The sequence below is a fragment of the Chelonia mydas genome, chromosome 17 (assembly GCF_015237465.2).
Source record: "Chelonia mydas isolate rCheMyd1 chromosome 17, rCheMyd1.pri.v2, whole genome shotgun sequence".
Lineage (NCBI taxonomy): Eukaryota > Metazoa > Chordata > Testudines > Cheloniidae > Chelonia > Chelonia mydas.
Window position 1 is genome coordinate 10,029,903 of NC_051257.2, and position 19,755 is coordinate 10,049,657.

General features: G+C 43.7%; 1 protein-coding gene across 2 annotated transcripts in view; it reads right to left on the bottom strand.

Moving 5' to 3' along the window:
- Window positions 1-802: 802 nt before the first annotated feature.
- MNT (MAX network transcriptional repressor) overlaps window positions 803-19,755 on the bottom strand; it is a 76,144-nt gene continuing 57,191 nt past the window's right edge. For both annotated transcript variants that reach the window (XM_007057596.4, XM_037880363.2), the window contains 2 exons: window positions 13,644-13,836; window positions 803-11,157 (listed from right to left, as the gene is read on the bottom strand). In XM_007057596.4, the coding sequence (XP_007057658.2) occupies window positions 10,442-11,157; window positions 13,644-13,836 (909 nt within the window). In that variant the 3' untranslated portion in view covers window positions 803-10,441. The remainder of the gene's footprint in view (window positions 11,158-13,643; window positions 13,837-19,755) is intronic.

The window sequence follows — 19,755 nt, forward strand, 5'->3', positions numbered from 1 at the left end:
GCCTAATTTCCATTGACTTAGACGTCCAAATATCTTGAGCAGCCGGATCTCTGGCCCATGGAGAAATCAAAATCTTTTCCAGGATAAGCATGGTGCATTCAGCCAGAGGTCGGGATCCTGTGCATTGGATTCATTTACATTATTAACCTTGATCTAGTACTGCAGCTCTAACTGGGCAGAGGAATTTCAGTGATCAAATCAAGTCTGCCCCTCAATCAAGATGGGTGATTGCAGTAGGGGGAATCGGTGACGCAAACTACCGGCCAGAAAAAGAACATAGCTTGGTCAGCAGCTGCTTTTCACCTGAAGCCGGCAGCGGGAAGATGAGTCCCTAAGCCAGCAGCGCTTCCCAAAAAAACGACTGAAAGACCCTCGCTGCTTATTTACAAGTTAGGTGATTGTGACCCCATTGATTTGATCCCACTGATTTCAGAGGGGCCAGGACTTCTCATTTGTGCTTTCAACCTATAATAAAATTTGGCCTTCTCTGAGGAATGCTGATGATTGAAAAAGGCTTATGTCTGTTTGCCTCTCTTTCCAGTTTTGATGCATGTACCATATTCTGGAGACTAGGGAGAATAGCTTCTAGATTAAATATCAATACATTGGGGGAAAAGCAAAGACCTGATCTTGCAAACTCATACCAGTGGCTATAGTGGTTACTTCCATCAATAGTCCCAAGCATGAAGCCCGATAATGCATATTTGCCAGATGGGGAATCAAATGTCATTGTTATTATTGGGAAATTATAAATAAATTGGAGCATCCGTATATAAAGCACAAGGATGAAGATGCAAAATTCTTTTTCAGGTTTCAGTGCATGTTTATTTCAGTTTTATATTTTATTTCAGGCAAGTGCTTATTACATGGATATTATTCATGTCTGATACCTAAATTCTGGAGCATGAAGAGCCAATATAATACAGCTGAATAGTAAAAATACAATATGTACAAAATTAGTTTTTTTTTCACAGAGCAGATGTATCCAAACACATAAAAATCTTTACAGTCTAGGTTTTTCAATATTTAATATTTCAATAAATTGATAACACAGTGACAAGTCCGCACTGTAAACAAAGACAGCATTTGCCCAGTGTGATTGGTTTCAGATTGCTTGGCTTTCCTGTGATGCTCAATAGAAGGACAATAGGGTTACTTGCCACTGAATCACTGGCAAGCATTGGAAGTAACTTTGCATTTATAACCAATGCCTTTAATAGAAGGATTCCGAATGAAAAGATCTCAGAGCTGATAAAGGTAAATACTTTTAGCCACAAAGGTGCTTAAATGATCTATCTATAGATATCTAGACATAGACATTTGTATCTCTATCTATATAGAAAGAAGGTTTCTTTAGAAGACTTAAGTGTGGGAATGGGACGGTTTGATTTTCCACTCCCACCCTAGGCCCTGATCTAGCAAAACACTTCAGCACATCTGAGAATAGTCCCATAGAAGTCAATGGAACCACTCACATGCATAAAATTTAAACCCATGTTTAAGTGCTTTGTTGAATCAGGAATGTAGTAATTGTGTCTGTAAGGAGTCCATATCAGTTCTTCTGTGCATGTACAGGCCAAATCCTGAAACCTTTACTCGTGGGAGCTGTCCCATCGACAAGTGCACTCAGCACCTTGCAGGATCGGGCCCGTGATACTTTATGTTTTGGTTTGAGCACGTGTGTGTGTGTGTTATGCAGCCTGGTCGAGAGAACTGATTGTTTACAGCCTTTCTGAACAAGAAAAGCATGATGCGTGAGGAATCAAGAAAGGTACCAAAGTACAGGATGGCAATGGTTAGGCAGGAGGTGGACGAGGGTCAGCATGCTTACCTGGAAGCAAAAGTATTAGTAGGTTTCCTGTGTAATGCAGCCTGCCACTCTGAAAGAAGTTGGGACATTCTGGAGAGCACCAAAAATGCTATTTCACAATGTAATTAGCACCAGGAAAGGGGTCAGATTAATGGAATTTATTCTGATTTACACTGAAGTCCCTTAACACCACTCCAGCAGCATAAACTGGGCATAAATGTAACTAACGACGACTCTAAGGACCCTTGTCACTGCCCGAACAGTGTGACTAGCCCTGCAGGTAAACGAGAATCAGGCCAAAGATATTTTTTGCAACCTGGTGTAGAAATCCAGAATTAGAGTTCAGAAAAGGATCAACATTTTCAAGTCACTTTAATGAGAAAAAGAACATCCACCTGAACCACTGCCCATGATTACACGTCTCTGATCCTGGCAAATGAGTCTGTGTTTGTGCTGGTATCTTGTTGGCTCTTCAAGTTTGGGACTTCTTAAAAAAACAACAACTATAAAACAGAGGAGGAGAAACAAAGCCACGAAGAGGAAAGAACTCTCAAAATAATACATTTATAAAAGACGACCTCTTTCTTAGCTCCGATTGTCTGCTCCCGACAGATGATATTTTGACTAACGAAGAAATCTAAAAATAAAAAGTGTTGGAATCAATTTTAATCTGCACCAACACTGAGAGTCTGAAAGCAGGTCCAAAATATTGGGGTTTTCCTTTTATAATTCCACTGTCCTTTAAAAATAAATATAAAAAGGTTACGATGGTAACTGGTTACTCTAGAAGAGTCTAAGGGGGCCTGACCATGAAAGGGGTGAGCAGCTGCTAAGCACCTTCAACTCCCCTTGACGACAAGAGAGTTAAGGCATCCCACCTGAGCAAAGTATTTACCTATGTGATTAAATCCATCCCTATTCAGCAAAGCACTTAAGTACACGCTTAACTCCCATGAAAGTCACTGGGACCTAAGCAGGTGCTTACGTGCTTTTACTGAATAGAAAGGGAGTGCTGAATTGGGGCCTTCTGGGTCGGACCCAAAGCCCACTGCCGTTGATGGAAAGACTTCCATTGACCTCCTTGGGCTCTGGATGAGACCTTCAGCACCTCACAGTAACCCAGCTAAGAAATGTTTACCTTTATTCAATACCCTTCTTAATATACATCACAGAAAGCAAGAGGGGAAAAAACAAACAAACATCAAATGTATCTTTTTCACACGAGGCAAATTAAGTCTTTTCCCTGCCCAACCCCCCTCCAAATCCCCATACACACACGGTGATGTTCTTCAAATCCCCCTTTCCCGCCCCTCCACACCCGAAACAATTGTCACACTTTTTTTTTTTTTAAATGCAAAAAATTCACTCAGGATGCAGATCAGTCCAAAAGAGACACAGGCTACATACAAAAAATCAGAGACACAATAAAATCTTTGCTTGAACTTCTCTACGTTTATAAACAGGCGTGCAAACAGACAATCACACCAACAGCGACAAAAGCAGCAATACGGTCTCGCCTCCATCTAACCCACTCAAAGGCATTTTATTTTATTTATTTTTATTTTTGTTACGAAAGGCCACTTTTAATACAAAAATCCCCCCCCAAACACAACAACAGAAAGACAAATAGGCCAACACTAGAATCCAACAGCCCGTCTGATCTTTGGACCTGCTATTTTTCTGACACAATAATAAACTAAATCATAACTGGTTGTTAAGTTTCCCACCAATCCACCTGGATAAATTGTACACAAGTAGGAAGCAGAAACATTGCAGATGGAATATCGTTTCCATCAGATTCTATGGTGGGGGAAAGAGAAAAGAAAAAGAAAAAATAAGAATTAACCTCCCTTTGTCCCTGCACTATGCAAGCTTGATCCTGCTTTTACTGGGGACAATGGCAAAACTCCCACTGGCTTGAATGATGCAGAATCAAACCCTGAATAACTAGAATAATATGCTACTGGTTTTTCCCTTCCCACCCAACAAGACCCTTGTAGCCAAACAAACAAAAAACGGCCCCCAAAGAGCTCTGTTTTCTTCCCAATTTACATTTCCCTTCAAGGAAGATTTAAGGCTCTTCAAACATTTGGATTTCAATGATGGACTAATATAACCTGGTGGCCTGCAGCTGCTAACAGCAGTACGTGGTTTTATTTAGCATTTTCCATTATCAGACTAAAGTCTTACCACAGAGAATTTAGTATTTTTCATCGGATAGCCTGCATTTAATTAGAACACAGCAATACACATACACACATGCACACACTCAAAATGAGGCCTGGACACAAAATTTGGGGTCCAGATCTGATTTCCCCCAAAGTTTGAGAGTGTTTAGATTTGAGGTTTTGGTTCGGTCCCATCTGTGTATATGTACACACCTTAGGTCGGCACACACAGCTCACGTGTGTATGAAGAGAGAAATACACACGATTACGTAGCTATATCGCCAGTCTTTTCCCCTCTGTACTGTAATTCAACTGGAATACGGAGTTTATACTCCAATTATTGTCCCTGCAGGTGTCCCTTAGTATTGTTAAGGGCCCCAGTCTGGCACTCCTTGAGCACTTCAAACTCTCACATCGTCGTAGGGAAATACTAGGTCCCAAATGGACAGTGAACAACTGCTGTATTCCCCTGCTGTGGGTTTATTGCTTTGGAGAAATGAAATCGCCAATGATGGAGCAAAGAGAGGATTTAATTGCAGACTGAATGCCGGACATAGAAAGGGGACGGGTTATGATTAAGCAGATAATTTCCCACGCCAAAACCAAAGCCTCATCTTAATCACTTTAGGGGCCAGTTGGAAAACACAAATGCTGTACTTGATTCCTTCTATATGGGTGGTCTTCATAAAAGCCTTTGTAAGTTATGATTATCTTTGTTTATATTATAGTAAAATGTACAAGAAACTTTTTGGTCACAACTAGCTTTCAAATCTACCTAATATGTTCAAAAGCCAGGCTCAAAAAAACAGACACTACCTGCCCTGCAGATTGTTAGTCATTAAAATTCCTTCTCTTGCTCGGTCTGCTTACAAATTCAACAGAAGAGGAAAAAAGGCCTGGTTTAAAAAGGAACGTTAAAGCAAATGGTCTGACTTAGCTTCATCTAAAACGAGTTCTTTTAGTTTCATATAGTAGTGCAGGTTTTCACGTTGGAAACTTTGATGTAAAGGCTGCACTCATCACACTCCCGTCTGAAGCACACGGACGCCCTGATCGTGCAATTGACAACGTGCAGGCGGGTTGCTGGTCCCACTTGGAGCACTCCATCTGGATGCAGCAGTTTGTCTGCGCTCCATCTGGCGCCGGAGCAGAGCCGAAGGCTGCTGTGCTCCCAGGCATAGCCATTATTACCAGGAGCTTGAGTGGTATTAAGTACAACTGGCAGCGTGATCAGGTCCTAAATCTTGATGTCTCTTCTCGGCCTTTATTGAGTTTTCTCTGAAAAAGCCGTGAGTCAAGACTTCAGGATCTGGCCATAAATTACCAAGAACCAACAAAATTTTAGTAACTCAAGTTCATGAGCTCTGAATTCATGAACTGACGAGGAAAGCTTTTCTACGGAGACTGATTCCACCACCTTTACCCACACTGAGCAATGCTTATCCTAACACTGCCATCGATATCTGTGGAGCTACGTGCATGAGAAAGTGCTACTCCACTGAAGGTGGCAGAATTAAGCCCCCCACTCCAATCTGAGTAAATGAAAGATATTTTGCAGCCAACACAATTCCCCAATGCACACACTACATTCTGTGTATCCTGGGTGCTTTTTTCACAAGTGCCTAAGTGACTTAGGAGCAGACGTCCTACTGAAAGCGATTAGGACTTCTGCTTCTACGTGACTTAGCCTTTAAAAATTCCAGCCACTATCCTTCTTTTTTTTTAAGTTTGACATCAGGTAAAAGTGATTATTATTTATTATTATTATTTTAAAGCTACAGATGCAGCTTTGATCTGTTTTTAAAAGCCCCAGCAATTTGTAGGTTATGAAAGGGAGAAATCAGGGCCTGTCCAGAACCAGCTTGGACAACAGCAATGCCTTTAAGAACAGGTACTCTGTGTGTGTGTTTGCTATCATGAATCACAGGGCGTCAAGCACCAGTGGGCCTGATTCTTCAATGTTTTGCTCGGTGTATCGTCATTCAGCCCTGCGCAATGGGAGTGCAGAGTGTACAAACCAAAATGGGAACACTTTACACCTACTTGGCACAAGTATAAGGGATTATGCAAGGTGCACAAGGCTGGAAAATGGGACCAGATTCTAATCTCAGACTGGTTGAGCTCCACTCTGGATTTACATCTATGTGAGGTCAGGATCATGCCCCATAATTAATGTGTCCGCTACAAGATTTTTTTTTTTTTTTTGAGCACGTGATTTTTTTAAAGCTAGTTTGTTTTTATTCCTGCTGGACAGCGTTTAGATGTAGCCCATACAGCAGGTTAGTTTTAGAAATTAGCTTGAAACAAGAGAGTGAAACTGACCGACCCTCCGATTGCTTGTTCTCAGTACCCTATCTTGGAGTACATCCTCCACTGGACATAGTGTTACACGTGCACCAGGGCTTGTTTACAGGCTGCCGTGTCAGGAAACCCTGCAGTTCAAGTGCTTGATCCAAAGACCACTGAAGTCAATGAAAACCTTTCCCCTGACTTCCATGGGCTTTGAATCAGGTCTTAAACGACAGCAGCAGTCTGCCCACTTTTACTGCCTTCTCTGTGGTAGGATTACCAGTAACTACTATTATTCAACAACAGAAGAGATTTCTTGTAAACTTCATATTTATTTGTTTATTTATTTTGGGACATATTGATCTTCTGAAGCCCAAAGTGTACAGATATAGATATATAGATATATATTTATTTATATATAGCTTTCTCCATAGGGAAAACACACATCTCAGAGGAGGAGAGACATTTCTAAAGTGCCCCTTGTGATACAGTACTGAACTTGATTTCTAAGAAGCATTTGAGTAACTCTGAAGTTTTTCAATGGGAATGGCAGAGTTGATGGCAGAAGAGTCAGGGTTGGGATTCCCACCCTAGGACAGAAAGAAAATCGTTGATTTGGAAAAAACCAGAACCCAACAAAACAGATATTTCGGGTTGTCATGGAGAACGTGAATGAGTATGGGGTTGGTCCAGGATGTCCAGGCTATGTCTACACTACAGATCTTACAACAGCACAGTTGTATCCGCTGTCCACACCAGTCCACACCAAGTAGGGTGTTTTTTCACACCCTTGACCAACAAAAGTTTTGCCGACAAAAGTGCTAACATAGACATAGCCCCAGGTGAGTTGACTGGCTCAGGTCTGGCCAGATGGGAGGAGCCTTACTTGTTAACATCACTGAAAGGGACCTCCGGCAGAACTAAATTACAGGAATTGAAACGGGGATGTTACCCCATCATCACGCCTACGGTCACCACCACATCTTAATCTACAGAGAGAAGGAGAAAAAGATTTGAAGGCTGGCAAGATGACACACCCACGCAATAAAAGCCATTAAAGAACCCACAAGAAAATGTACTCCCCTGTGTAAAATGAAAGCAGCACCTCCTTTTCACCTCCAACACTTTTCACTAGAGAAAACTCTGACTGGAGGGTCAGTGTTGTTAGGAGTAACTGTGTGGCTATTTCACTGTTCGTTATCCAGGGGGTTTTACGAAAGGCTCTCAGGCGTCCCTCCTGGGCCATATTTTCCAACACAGAGAGAGCAGATCCATATGCAAAAACATGCGTGCAGGAGCACCCAAAGTTGCACGTGCAATTATTGTATTTCCTGCAAATATCGATAATTGAGGGTCCAGTCCTGTGGTGATTGGACCCACAGGGTGTCCTCAACTAGGCACTCACTAGCCACATTTGTCCTAGCTGGCAATTTGTAGCTGGGTCATCGCAGTCGCCATGTGCAAATGAGCTCTAGCCCCTGGATCGGAGCCTCTTGTCTTTTGAAAAACGTCGTCGGCAAGAATTGGGACTTCCCTGTTTTGCTTTTGTTATCCTTTAGAGATCCATCAATTGGACTTGTGCAAAGGGCAGGTGAGAGCTCTATTCCCCCTTTGCTCCTCGATAGCTACAAGAGACAAAGCCACACAGTTATTCCTAAACAGGCAGGCAACCCTGCCACACATATTCCATGCCTTCGAGGCTCTCTGATGAAAAGTCACTGTCCTGCTGGCTAACTCTAGATCTCTGCTGAGGTCCATCAAAGGCTCCAACTCACACAAGAAATACAACCTTAGCGAGAAAGCATCTGAATGTATAAAGGAGCAAATAACCCTGTAGCGATTCTGTTATCTCCACAATGTTAACAGTACATTAGTAGTGACTAGGAATAACTCTGTAAAAAGGTGGTTTGGGGATAGGGCCTAATTCGCTTTAAAATCTGACTGCTCTGTAACTGACAGTGTGCTAAGCGCTCATGCCATTGTGAACAGGGATTATTTCCCCTGATAACTGTGCTCCTCACTTCACGCAAGGTTTTATAAACACAGGCCTATCACAATTCGTAGGAGAAATACCCTTGTCTACATGGGCAAGGGAAACGGTGTTAGCAGCAACCACTCCTCCCAACAGTTCCAACTGTAGTGTGGGGCAGGGGTAGATTTTCGAATTAAACTTGAATGACTGTATGGCAACTACCTGACACTGATGATGCCGGAGAGTCACATCCTGCGGTCCTTACTCTGGTGAAAATCCCACTGAAGTGAATGGGAGTTTTGGACAAATACAGTCAAAAGGATCCATTTCCTGGGGAAGATCTCAACTCAGAAACAAATTTGCACACGAAGTGGCTAGGGTGGTGAAGGTATCCAATCCCTTGACTAGTCAACGCACGCCTTACATCCTAATCTGGGTTGGTGTCACTTCCGAAGGAGGTTGAGTTAATTGCACCTTTACTCCCGCTACTAGCCATTTCCAGACAGTAACATGATAAGAAAGGACAGATGTCTGCATAGGGACCACCGTCCCCTGGCCCTGACACACACAAAACTTCCCCTCACTGCAGTGGGAGTTTTGTCTGCATCAGAATTACAGATCAAAAAAGAAAAAGGAAAAAGGAGAACATTAGCAATAGCACGACATGGGAAGTGGGACAAGGAACAGAAGATTCAAACAACAGATAATTAAACATGTCTTAAGCAACCACTGAAGAGAATGGCAAGTACCTGTAGAAAATCTGTGTCTCATTGAAGTCAATGGGAAATTTGCCACTGACCTCAATGGGCTCTGGTTCAGCAGCCACAAAAGACGGAACAAATTATACCAGAAACCTTGGGATGCTTTAAAGTAGTCACTTCAGATAAGAAGGGGGTTGCTCTTTAGGCAGATTTCACTGTATTTTGTAAGACACACTGTCAGGTTCTATATACTGATTTACTGGAATATACTGTTATCCTATACAAAATTAAAGTCCATTTCATTTTATTTTTTTTTTCAAAGCTCTCACCCTTTGGAGCATGTCACATGCACATTTATCCATTTTCTAATCCGTTCACTATCCTGCACTAAAACGTGGTCACGTTCAGGGAAAAACCACCACAAATCAACCTCATTTTTGGCGGCTTTCTTGTCCCAGGTTCCATTCCACCCAACTGAAGAAGTATATTGCAAAGCCACTAGTTCTAAATAACGGCTTCTGTCAGAATCCTTTTAGGGAATGGGCCTGGGGTGAGGCATCTTGAAATAGATAGAGCCGTGCACAGAGCGGTCTGTGAAATCCATTATTGCATTCGCAACAAAAACAAACCCAAAACAAAACATTTTTAAACCATGAAAATAACAAATGTGAAATTTTCCTTTGACAAAGCTGTGAAAATGGAGTCATTTATGAAATCCCAACAAATGAAGTCCGGTTGTGTATTCTTTTTCCTTTTATTAAACAGGACAGAGAATTTCCTTTAAATGCCATAACAAGTCACAGTGATTTCAGATGGTTTACTGAAATGTAATATACTGAAGGGAAATACCTTTAACATGTTTTTTTTTTTAAATTTGTCATCAAATATTTGTACTCTGGTCCACTAAACCATCTGTCTTTAAAGTTTCTTTTTTTTTTTTTAAAGAGGACACTCTGCTTTCTTCCTCCAAAAATTAACATTTAAGTTATCTAAAAATCCTGCAAACAATCAACCTTGCCAAAGGCCTTCTCCACTGTTATATTTATTTATATATATGTAGCTTTGGGCAGATACATATACATATAAATATAGACTTCTATGATTTTTTTCCCATTCTACGCAATGTCTCAATAAAGACATCAGCCTTTTTTATTCTACAAAGAAGCAACACATGAAAGGGGAAAATTAAAGTCTTCAGAACATCATATTCATATTCCACTGATTACACGTAAAAGGAAAAAAAATCACTATGAACAACTGTCATTAAAGTTTTCTCTGATTCGCGAAATTCAAGTGCAGAGAAGCCCCGTTTCTCATTACCACTTCCAGGTTGGTTATTAAAAGATTAAGGATGGACTTGGCAGTCCCAACCTTAGCTGTGTCACTCTTCCCCTGTTCACAGAGTTCCTGCACTTTTCTCCCTTGGAATCGGACGTGGTTGGAATGTATGGAGTTTCAGGAAAGGTGGCCTGCCAAAGACTTTGCCAGTGGGCTTCCTGTTCTAGGCCAGCTTCAGCGTGCTCACAGGGAATGATGGCATGGTGACCATAGTTACCGGGTTTAGCACTGTTTGCCCAACTAACTGTTGATGGTGGACAACTTGGGTTCCTACAGCAGGTTTGGCCATCACCGTTTGCTGGCCTAGGTTTGTGGTTCCATTCACTTGCTGGTGAGAAATCGTGTGAGCGATGTGGCTCACGACCGGCTGGCTGACGGCCACTGGCTGAGGATAAATGGGTAACTGCTGGCCGAGGTGGGTCATGCGATTTATGGTTGCCTGGTGCACAGTGATGTGGCCGATAGGCTGAGCAGCAGTGGTGAGTTGCACGGGGCTGGACGTGGAAGGTGCAATGTGAGCGATGTGCTTGGTCTGTGGACCCTGAATCACATGGTTGACAGTCTGGATGACTGACGCGTGGGTGGTGGCGGTGTGGGCGATAACAGTCGATTGCACCGTCGAGGCCGCCACAATGTGAGTCTGTGCGGGCACGATCGCCTGCGGCTGGACCAGTGCCTGGGTCTGGAGGGGAGGCGGCGCATGGGGCGGGGTTTGTTTCTGATGTAGAGGCAGGTGCTGAGGCAAGACGGCCGGGTGGTGCGAAGCAGCATTTGGAGGGACAGCTTTCAGTAGCTCGGGGTGCTGGCGCTGGGTTAGTTTTGGTAAGGAGTTCATGGGCCTGTCATCTTCCATGTCTTCGTCAATGTTGTCTTCGCCTTCTGGAAAAAAAGAAAGGAAGAAACTGGGGTAAACAGAACAGCCGAGGATGAGCCTGACTATCCAGCCTCACCTCCAGGGCACGAAGGGAGGAACCGATTATACCTGTAGCACAGAGTTATCACTCGAAAGCATGAAGGTAACCCAACTACACTCAAGTTCAACGTCTTCCTTTGAACATAGGCTCGACCAACCCTTGCAGCCAACTTCTCCCCACTCCCACTCGATTGTCAAGAGGGGGATGCTCACAGCAGGGCAAAGCCAGCCTTAGAAAAGTGAGACGCCCCAATTGAGAGTGGTGCCCTGAAGATGCCAGGCAGGGGGGAGAGAAATCAGACAGGGAGAGTTGCCTCCCATGATGGCGGCAGGGACAGTACTCGGTCCTCTCTTTACAAGGGGTGGATTCCGTCTCAGCTTCACAGGTGCTCAGGGGAGGTTATACAGAGAGGCTGCATGGGAAACAGATGGAAGTCTGCATGCCCCAGGGTTATAGGACTAGGCCAAATCCTAACCTGGGGAGTTTTCTTGTCCTAGAGAGACCTTGCTAATTGGGACTCTTCTTTTTACTTTCCGCCAAGTCATTTCATCCATTTGCACCTCTCGTCTCAGATCAGGAAGGAAGCTGAGATGGGGAAATATGGCAGCTAGTTTCCTTACCCTCTGGCTACGGAAAAGGGAGATTGGTCCAGCCAGTGAACTGCTGAGTCAGTGCAGGACTGTGGGGACCCCCGTGAGACCGGGACCTTGAGCGTGGTACTTTGCATTGCTCATTCTAAAGTGAGTAATGTAGTGGCAATTACATATTTTGAAAGATGCGGTGGCTTGGGAGAACTAGGGAAGACCTTTCCCTCTTCCCAACCCTTTAAGAGAGCCTTCCCTGCAGATGGCTGATATCGTTCCTCATTTCCATCAGCCTAAATTATGAGTCTGTTGGTGCTCAGACACCATGGTGACGGGCATAGTACAAGAACCTGGACAGCACTGGTAAGCTCCGGTTTTCCCTGTCCGGCTGCTGCTGTATCAACTGCCTGTAGTCACAAGCGGATTCCATTACTGTTTGAAGGGACTGATACAAACGGTTACAGAGTGCTAATCTCGGCCAAAGCGTGCCCTTGAACTGGCTATTCTTCACATGGCAGATCACAAGTCGAGCCAAAAGCATGGCCCCATCTATCTTACTGATAAACTCGTTACAGGGCAAATGTGTGTGAAAACGTTTTGCCGCCATTAACAACCCTTTACTTTTCATCATGGGTCCTTTTCAAACAACGGTGAGGCTCATTAAACTGTTCAAAAGCACTGGTGACGTCTTCTTCCATTCAGTGCCCTTCTAAAGGCTCTTCTCTACATGGCAGAAAAAACCCTGAGATTTCAGTGCAAATACACCTGTTGCTTTCTATTCGCTCAGTTCTAACAAGCAGGGATGAGCGCTGGCCTTACATTACAACTGGGTTTTGAATGCGGGGAGCTGAGTCTCACAATGTAGGACATCCAACATGCAGATTTTAGTGTGCAAAACAGCACTTGCAAATAATAACACTTTGTACGTACACAGAACCTCTCATGCAAGACCATCACTGTGCTACGGAGGTGGACAAGAATGATTCCCCCCCGCCCCGTGTGACAAGCTGAGGACAACTTTTACATATGTGCTCTCTGATTTCGGATTCCGAACCCAAGAAACTTTGTGCCTGATTTCCAGAAGTGCCAAGCACCCACAGCTCCAGAGGAAGTCCGCAAGAGCTTCCAGTGCTCTGCACTCTGAAAATCAAGCACTGGGCTGTGAAGCTGGGCCCCCAAAAATGGAGGACAAAAACCTGGGCCAAACTGGTGTGACTAGAACTCAGGTCATCTCGTTCCCGATTCTGTGTTCTCATCACCAGGCCACTCTGCTTTAAGCCTGATTTCAACACTGGATGTACGATTACCCACCTGTTAATGGGCATGAAAAAATCCCATTCAATTCCATCTCCAGATTCCTCCAGGAGAGGCCTGAAATACCTAGTGCACTTTGCACAATTTAAAACTAGATAAGCAGGGTTTGCAAACACATACTATTCTGTAACACATAAACACGTCCCACAACCATATTTGAATCCTCCAGCAGCATTTGGAAAACATTGTTCACATGGTCGGATGCAACAATGGTCCTTAGAAAGGCAGTGTGGATGCAGCTACCTGGCTGTGAAAGCAATTTGGCTGATAGTGTTAAACTGTGCTGGGAAGAATATTTCTGCTAGCGTGGACCGGGCTAAAATGGAGCTTTTCACCAGCTGAAACTTGTGCGCTTCCAAGTTCTGTTACAAAACCAAAACACTGGCTGGTTTAGTCAAAAGTCTTAATGACCCTGAAAGGAGATTCCATCGCTTACCATCACATTTATAGGTCTGGGATGAAGCTGAGAGGAAACTCAAGTTGTTTCACATGGTTTCAAGGTCAAAACTAGCACCAGGCAATGCCACAGCAATAACAGAGAAGCTAATGGTACCTGATGCAGTCGAGGTAGATGCCTGGTCATCCTCTGGCTGAACTGTCTGTCGAATAATCCTGTCAATTTCCAGGATGTCCATCCACTGGCTCAATTCGTTCTTCAGTTCGGCCAGTCGCTGCTGGGTAGCAATCTTCTCCCTTGCCAGCCGCTCCATCTCGTGTTCATATTCCTTCTCCTTTCTCTTTAAAGTCTAAGGACAGGATGAAGAAAGCAATGGAAGAAATACAAATAAAAATGTGACCCACTGTAACTAGGACACGCCCGCTGCCTTTGTCATTAGAACATAAGAACGAACATAGTGGGTCAGACCAAAGGTCCATCTAGCCCAGTGTCCTGTCTTCCAACAGTGGCCAATGCCAGGTGCTTCAGAGGGAATGAACAGAACATGTAATCATCAAGTGATCCATCCCCTGTCGCCCATTCCTAGCTTCTGCCAGTTGTCTTCACTTTATCACTAGTTTCCAGTCAAGGCTACACCTTCTAATCCGCACAGTAAGTGAGAGGGCTGGTGACAACCATAAAAAACAGAACGCTCTGCTTGGTCAATCCTATGGAATCTCCCCCATACTAGGAATAGTGCTGATCCCAGTGTCTGAGCACAGCACCAGAAATGAAGTGATTAATGGGCCTAAATCAAATCAGATATAAGTAAATGCAACTCCATAGACATCAGTAGAACTGCACCTGCTTGCATTAGGTCTGAATTTAGCCCAGTATAGCCACTGGTCTGAGTAAATAGGGTGTGTGTGTGTGTGTGTGTGTGTGTGTGTGATTTAATAGTTATTTCTCCTTTGGAAAGTCTTAATAGCCTTACACCAAAATAAACGGCGGCAACTGTGGCCTACATCCCCTCAAATTACAAAATCCTAGGCTAGGAATAACCCGCAGCGACAGTAAAGGCCTAATTTTGATCTCTGAACTGTCAAGGCAGTTGTGGCTCTCTTGAACAATGCAGATCACAAAATCCATGACGCAGTGCCTGAGACATGGGGACAAAGCGTTCTCGGTTGAAGGGAGCCAGCCATGGAACGAACTTCCAAAGGACACAGGGAGACTCCAGGGTCTAACTGTCTTTAGAGAAAGCTGCAAAACCTTCCTCTTCAAAAAGGGTTTTCCACCATACCAAGGACGACACCCCATCACTAACATCCACAGCTACTAACATGCCCCCTCTATAAAAACCAAACCAAAAAAACCCCATAAGACTTATCACAAGCAAGCTTATCAACCAATCAGGCCAAAAAATCCAAGAACAACAAACCAACAAAAATACCCCAACAAGAGGATTTTACCTAAAAAAGGGAGGGAAGGATTGAGAGAGAGAGAGAGAGATCCTTCCACTGACTTTCTTTCTGCTTCTGTTTAAGCAGAATATATTTCTGCAGTGTACCTTATTATCACTGAAATCTTCTGTATTTAATTATAGGGCTAAGGCCAAGAATTTCAAAAGTGACTTAGTGATTTCATGTCCTTCAGGTTTTGGGTGCCCAATCTAAGATGCCTTCAAGGGGCCTGATTCTCAGAAAATGCTGAGCTGCCCCCTCTAAAAATCAGACCCCTTTAAGCTGTCTGATGTTGGGCACCAAAAACGGACACAAAACACACACACAAAAACCCAACAACTAATCACTGTTGAAAATCTTGACCCAGAGCTTAATATCTATATGGAGCTATGATCTGCTTAGCCTTTACATACCCAGCAAGGGACTGTTCATTACCGAAAAACACAGTGACCACTGTTCTCAACAGAAAGTCCTGCTGAAAATGTAGGTCCCAGTCATGAGATGCATTGACCACTCATGACTTTGCAAAATTGGTCCCTTACCGTAGGACAACAGCACCAATTAACAGAGCAGCATAATCTATGTTGCAGTAGCCAAGGCAAATTGTGGCTCACGTTGTAATAATCTCACCTACCATTTGTTTGGTGATGCTTTTGTTTCTGTATATAGTTTAGATCATAAAACTTACTGGATTTGTCAAACAAAACTTGTGGGAATCGTGTTAATTGCAATCTAGAATAGGTGGCACTGGGCCAGTTGATGTAATAAGGAGAAGCACACAACACAATTTATTGTGCAAGAAACTTCTAAATACTGCTTCCTCCCCTCCTTGACAAACACTAACAGTTGCCTGCAAAGCTCATGAAACCATGCTCTTAGAAATGTAAGATTTGCCACATTACAGTGAACTTATAGTCTGCCAAGGTCAGCACCATGTCTCTGGTAGTGGGTTCTGCTGAATGCTTCAGAGCAATGTGAAAAAAATCCCATAATCCACCTGGCAAACTCTGCAATGCTGTGCATGAGACATGGAGAAAAGTCCTTAGTGGCTGATTCTAGTACCAAGTAGGTGATCCAAATCAACTAGGTAACAGAGCAGGCTTCCTGAGACTCATCCCTGTTTAATGGTAGAAAAATGGGCTCTCTAATGGGCTCTCTCTGATCCAGAGAAGTGCTGAGCACCTACAACTCTCTTTAACTCCAGTGGGAGTTTTGAGTGCTCAGCGCCTCTCAGGATCAGGTCCTAAGCATTCAACAGTGAAATGACTTGCAGCCAGAGCCCTGATTTGTCAAGTAAATTGATTCTGCTATGTAAGTCAGACCCTCTGGAACTCCATCTTTCTCTGGTCCATATTCCGCTTTGGATGGGTCCACAGAAGAGATGACAGCAGCAAGGTGAGACAGATTATAGAAGAGACACTGGAATATATGGGTCAGTCAGACACTTTGACCTGCCCGGGCAGCGGTCTCATATGGAAGGTCTTTGCTTCAAGGACACAGTGGTTCAAATTTTGCTCTCAGTTTTCAAATACCTAGACTCCCCAAAATGACAGATCCAAATCCCCGCAGGATAAACTCAGTCGTTCCAAGGCAGATATTTCATATTCCATGGAGTTCACCCTATACAGGGTCTTTCAGATGAGGCCTTTAGAAAACCAAGATCACATCTGGTCTCAATGAATACTAAAGATCCCACTCCACTTTTCATAAGAGAAAGGGTTTGCCCCACATCCACATTTCCCCCTCCCCGACATGTTCTATGGCTTGTTTACCCATCTGAGTGTTGCTGTCTCCCAAACATGGCTGCATTTAAGTGAATTCTGCATGTGCACAGTTTGGAACCCATTAGAATGCAAGGCACAACCGCTGCTGAAAACTCCGAGCAGTTTGCATTCTCCATTATCTAAATCTCAGATTTGATCTGTGGGGGTCATAGCCTGTGGCAGGGAAGAGAGGAGGAATGATTATCAATGGAAAGAAGAAGAAAAATAACCGTATACATGTTTTCTCCCATAAAACCACTTTGCAAATATAACCCGGCCTCTTGAACGAGTCTAAGTTCGTTAAGTGTTTTTTGTTTCAAACAAACCAGACACTTCATTCTACATCCCCCCCAACAAAACTCAGAAATTAAGACCCAAGAAACGAATCTGATTCCTGTGGATCTGATTCCTGTGGAATGTGAAAGTCAGGTCCTTCCCAGCACAGTGCTTCCACCCTGCTGACTTCCTAAGCTCCATGCCAGAACACTCTGACTGTACGTGCGTGGCAAATGCTGACATGCAAAGAGGCTCTCTTAAGGACATCGGCAAATGAATCACGGATGCAGAGCACATACAAAATGTATGAAACATAAGCTGATGAAGCAGCAAAGCAGCCAGTTCAGAGCCCTAGTAGGGGCATTCCGCCAAAGCAGCAGCATGAGCTTGAATACTCCTTCCACTCCCCTCCTCTATCCCAGTCTGAGGGAGTCCCTTGTTTCTTCTGTGCTGTAACCTGCCTTCCGAGCAATAGGAGTCACTCTCGGTTCCTGACTTCAGCCTCAGTTCACCTCTCCTAGAACTATTTAAAGAGATTCATGATCAAATCCAGAAGCAGGGCTATGGAAAGGGTGCAAAGGAGGTGGAACGGGCATAGCTCTCTTTGCACTGCTGTGCAGGAGGAGGCCTGAGAGCTGTGGTTTGGCCACTGAAGGGATGTGGCCAATGAATCTGTAACTACAGTGATCTGCTGCCCAAAATCTGGGGAAGGGCAGCCTGGTGGCTGCGGACAGGGTTACCATGGTGGTACCATACCACGGATGCTCTGTGGCTTGGGACGGGCAAATAAACGCTCCCTATCCCAACACCTCCGTCGAACTCACTTGTTCTGGCTTTATGCCAGACCCTAAAACATTAATGTACCAAAATATCTCCAAACAGGATGGCAGATTGCGCTTCCTATTCTGAGGGAGACATGGGCATTCTGAAGAGCAGCACCACCTGAAAAAGAGCGACTAATAGAGGAGGGATGGATAAAAGCCAGCAATACCTTGCATCACAGGGGAATACTGAAGTCAAGTAAGAAAGAAAACATACGCTGTCCTTTTCTGCTAGCACCCACAAACGGAGTATTGGAACCCTTCAATATATTGATCACCAGAGAAGGAAAAAGATGCATGTCAATGCAGTCTTCCTGATACACAAAGGTGTAGCAAACAAAGCACCACTATGGAACCTCGTTTTATTACAGTGGACTATACATGTAAAGTTAATGCATCAGATAGTGACCAATTTTAAGAAAGACAGAAAGAAAGAAAGACAGAAAGACAGAAAGAAAGAAAGACAGAAAGACAGAAAGACAGAAAGAAAGAAAGAAAGAAAGAAAGAAAACAATAGCTGATCTTGACAGATGTTTCCATTTTCTGAAGCCTTAAGCCAGCAGTGAGGCACAGGGTACTGCAAATGGGGTAAAGACTCTTCCAGCTCTAGGTGGCTAATTACAACTGCATTCTACGTCAGTGCTGGCTGTGAATAAGGAGAGGCCTTTAGCCCTGATTATGGGCCCGAAAGAGAGGAAATGAGTAAAATCAGCAAAAGTGCCCAAGTCCCATTTTCAAGGCCCCAGGAGCAGAAATCCCGTTTTCAAAAGGGACAGGAACTTAGAAGTCTAAGTCACAAAGGTGCTTTTGAAAATGTTACCCAAAGAGATTTTCACATAGCTCATCGTGGCTGTTTCTCCCCACTCACATCCAGAATGCGCTGAAGTCTAAGGCAAAGCTTCCACTGATCTTCCTCATGCAGGATCAGCCCTGTGATCTTCAGAATACAGGCACCTAGACCCCAGTTCTATCAGTGTGTCTCCCAGTAGGATATGACCCCATACACTTTAACAATCCTGAAGGTCAGCTGACTCAAGATTTATTTGAGAAACCCTCAGTGCTTGCTTGGCTCTAGGGGGATTAAGATGGGGGCTCTTAATTTGTTAGATACCAAAACAATGAACTGAGGTGTCTCCTGCTTCCTTCTTACAGAAAAGCTGAGTCAAAATTATATTAGTGAACCACAGAAATTACTGGTTGTCTTTTTTCCCCTCTGAAGCAAACAAAGCAACAATCCTAAGACTGAACCCAACTCATTTATACTAATTGGCCAAATTCATCCTTGGTGTAAGGGGGGGAACTGACTTAAATGGGGTTGCCCTCACTTTATGCCACAGCTGGATTTAGTCCAATGTAAACAATCTTTTACAAGTTAATATTTTCACTCCAAGGGGAGAATTTTTAATATTTTTTTAAACGGGCAAATTATACTAGAATACCCCCTAATCCCAGAGATATATAATGGAAATCACTGACATCTTATAGCAGCAATGGCAGGCACTGGGACAATAAAACGCAGGCAAATCAGATGTTCTGTGGCTACTCTAAATGGGGAATAGAGGGGTCAGAGCTCTTGACTGTATTACAGCTCCGATCTCTAATCTCAGGAGACCTAGTTTAAATCCATATAAGGCTGCAGTGGCTTAAAATCCATACGTTTATTTTAAAGCCTATTGTTCTGCAGCTTCTCATCGGGTCGTGGCGGGTATATTACAAAACTATGCAACACAATCCAAGGTAGCTGTGTTCTGATTTCCAAGGTAGCTGTGTTCTGATTTCTCAGGTAGTGGAGAAGACTGAGGGAAGACACATGTTCCCATTCTCAGCTGTAAAAAGATTCCTACACTGGAACAGCCCCCATGTGAGCTGAGTAGGAGTTGTCGCCTTGCAATGTAAGCAAGGGAGAAATGAAAAGGAAAAAGCCTGCCAATAAAATCCTCATAAACCTATATGCGCACACAAGACC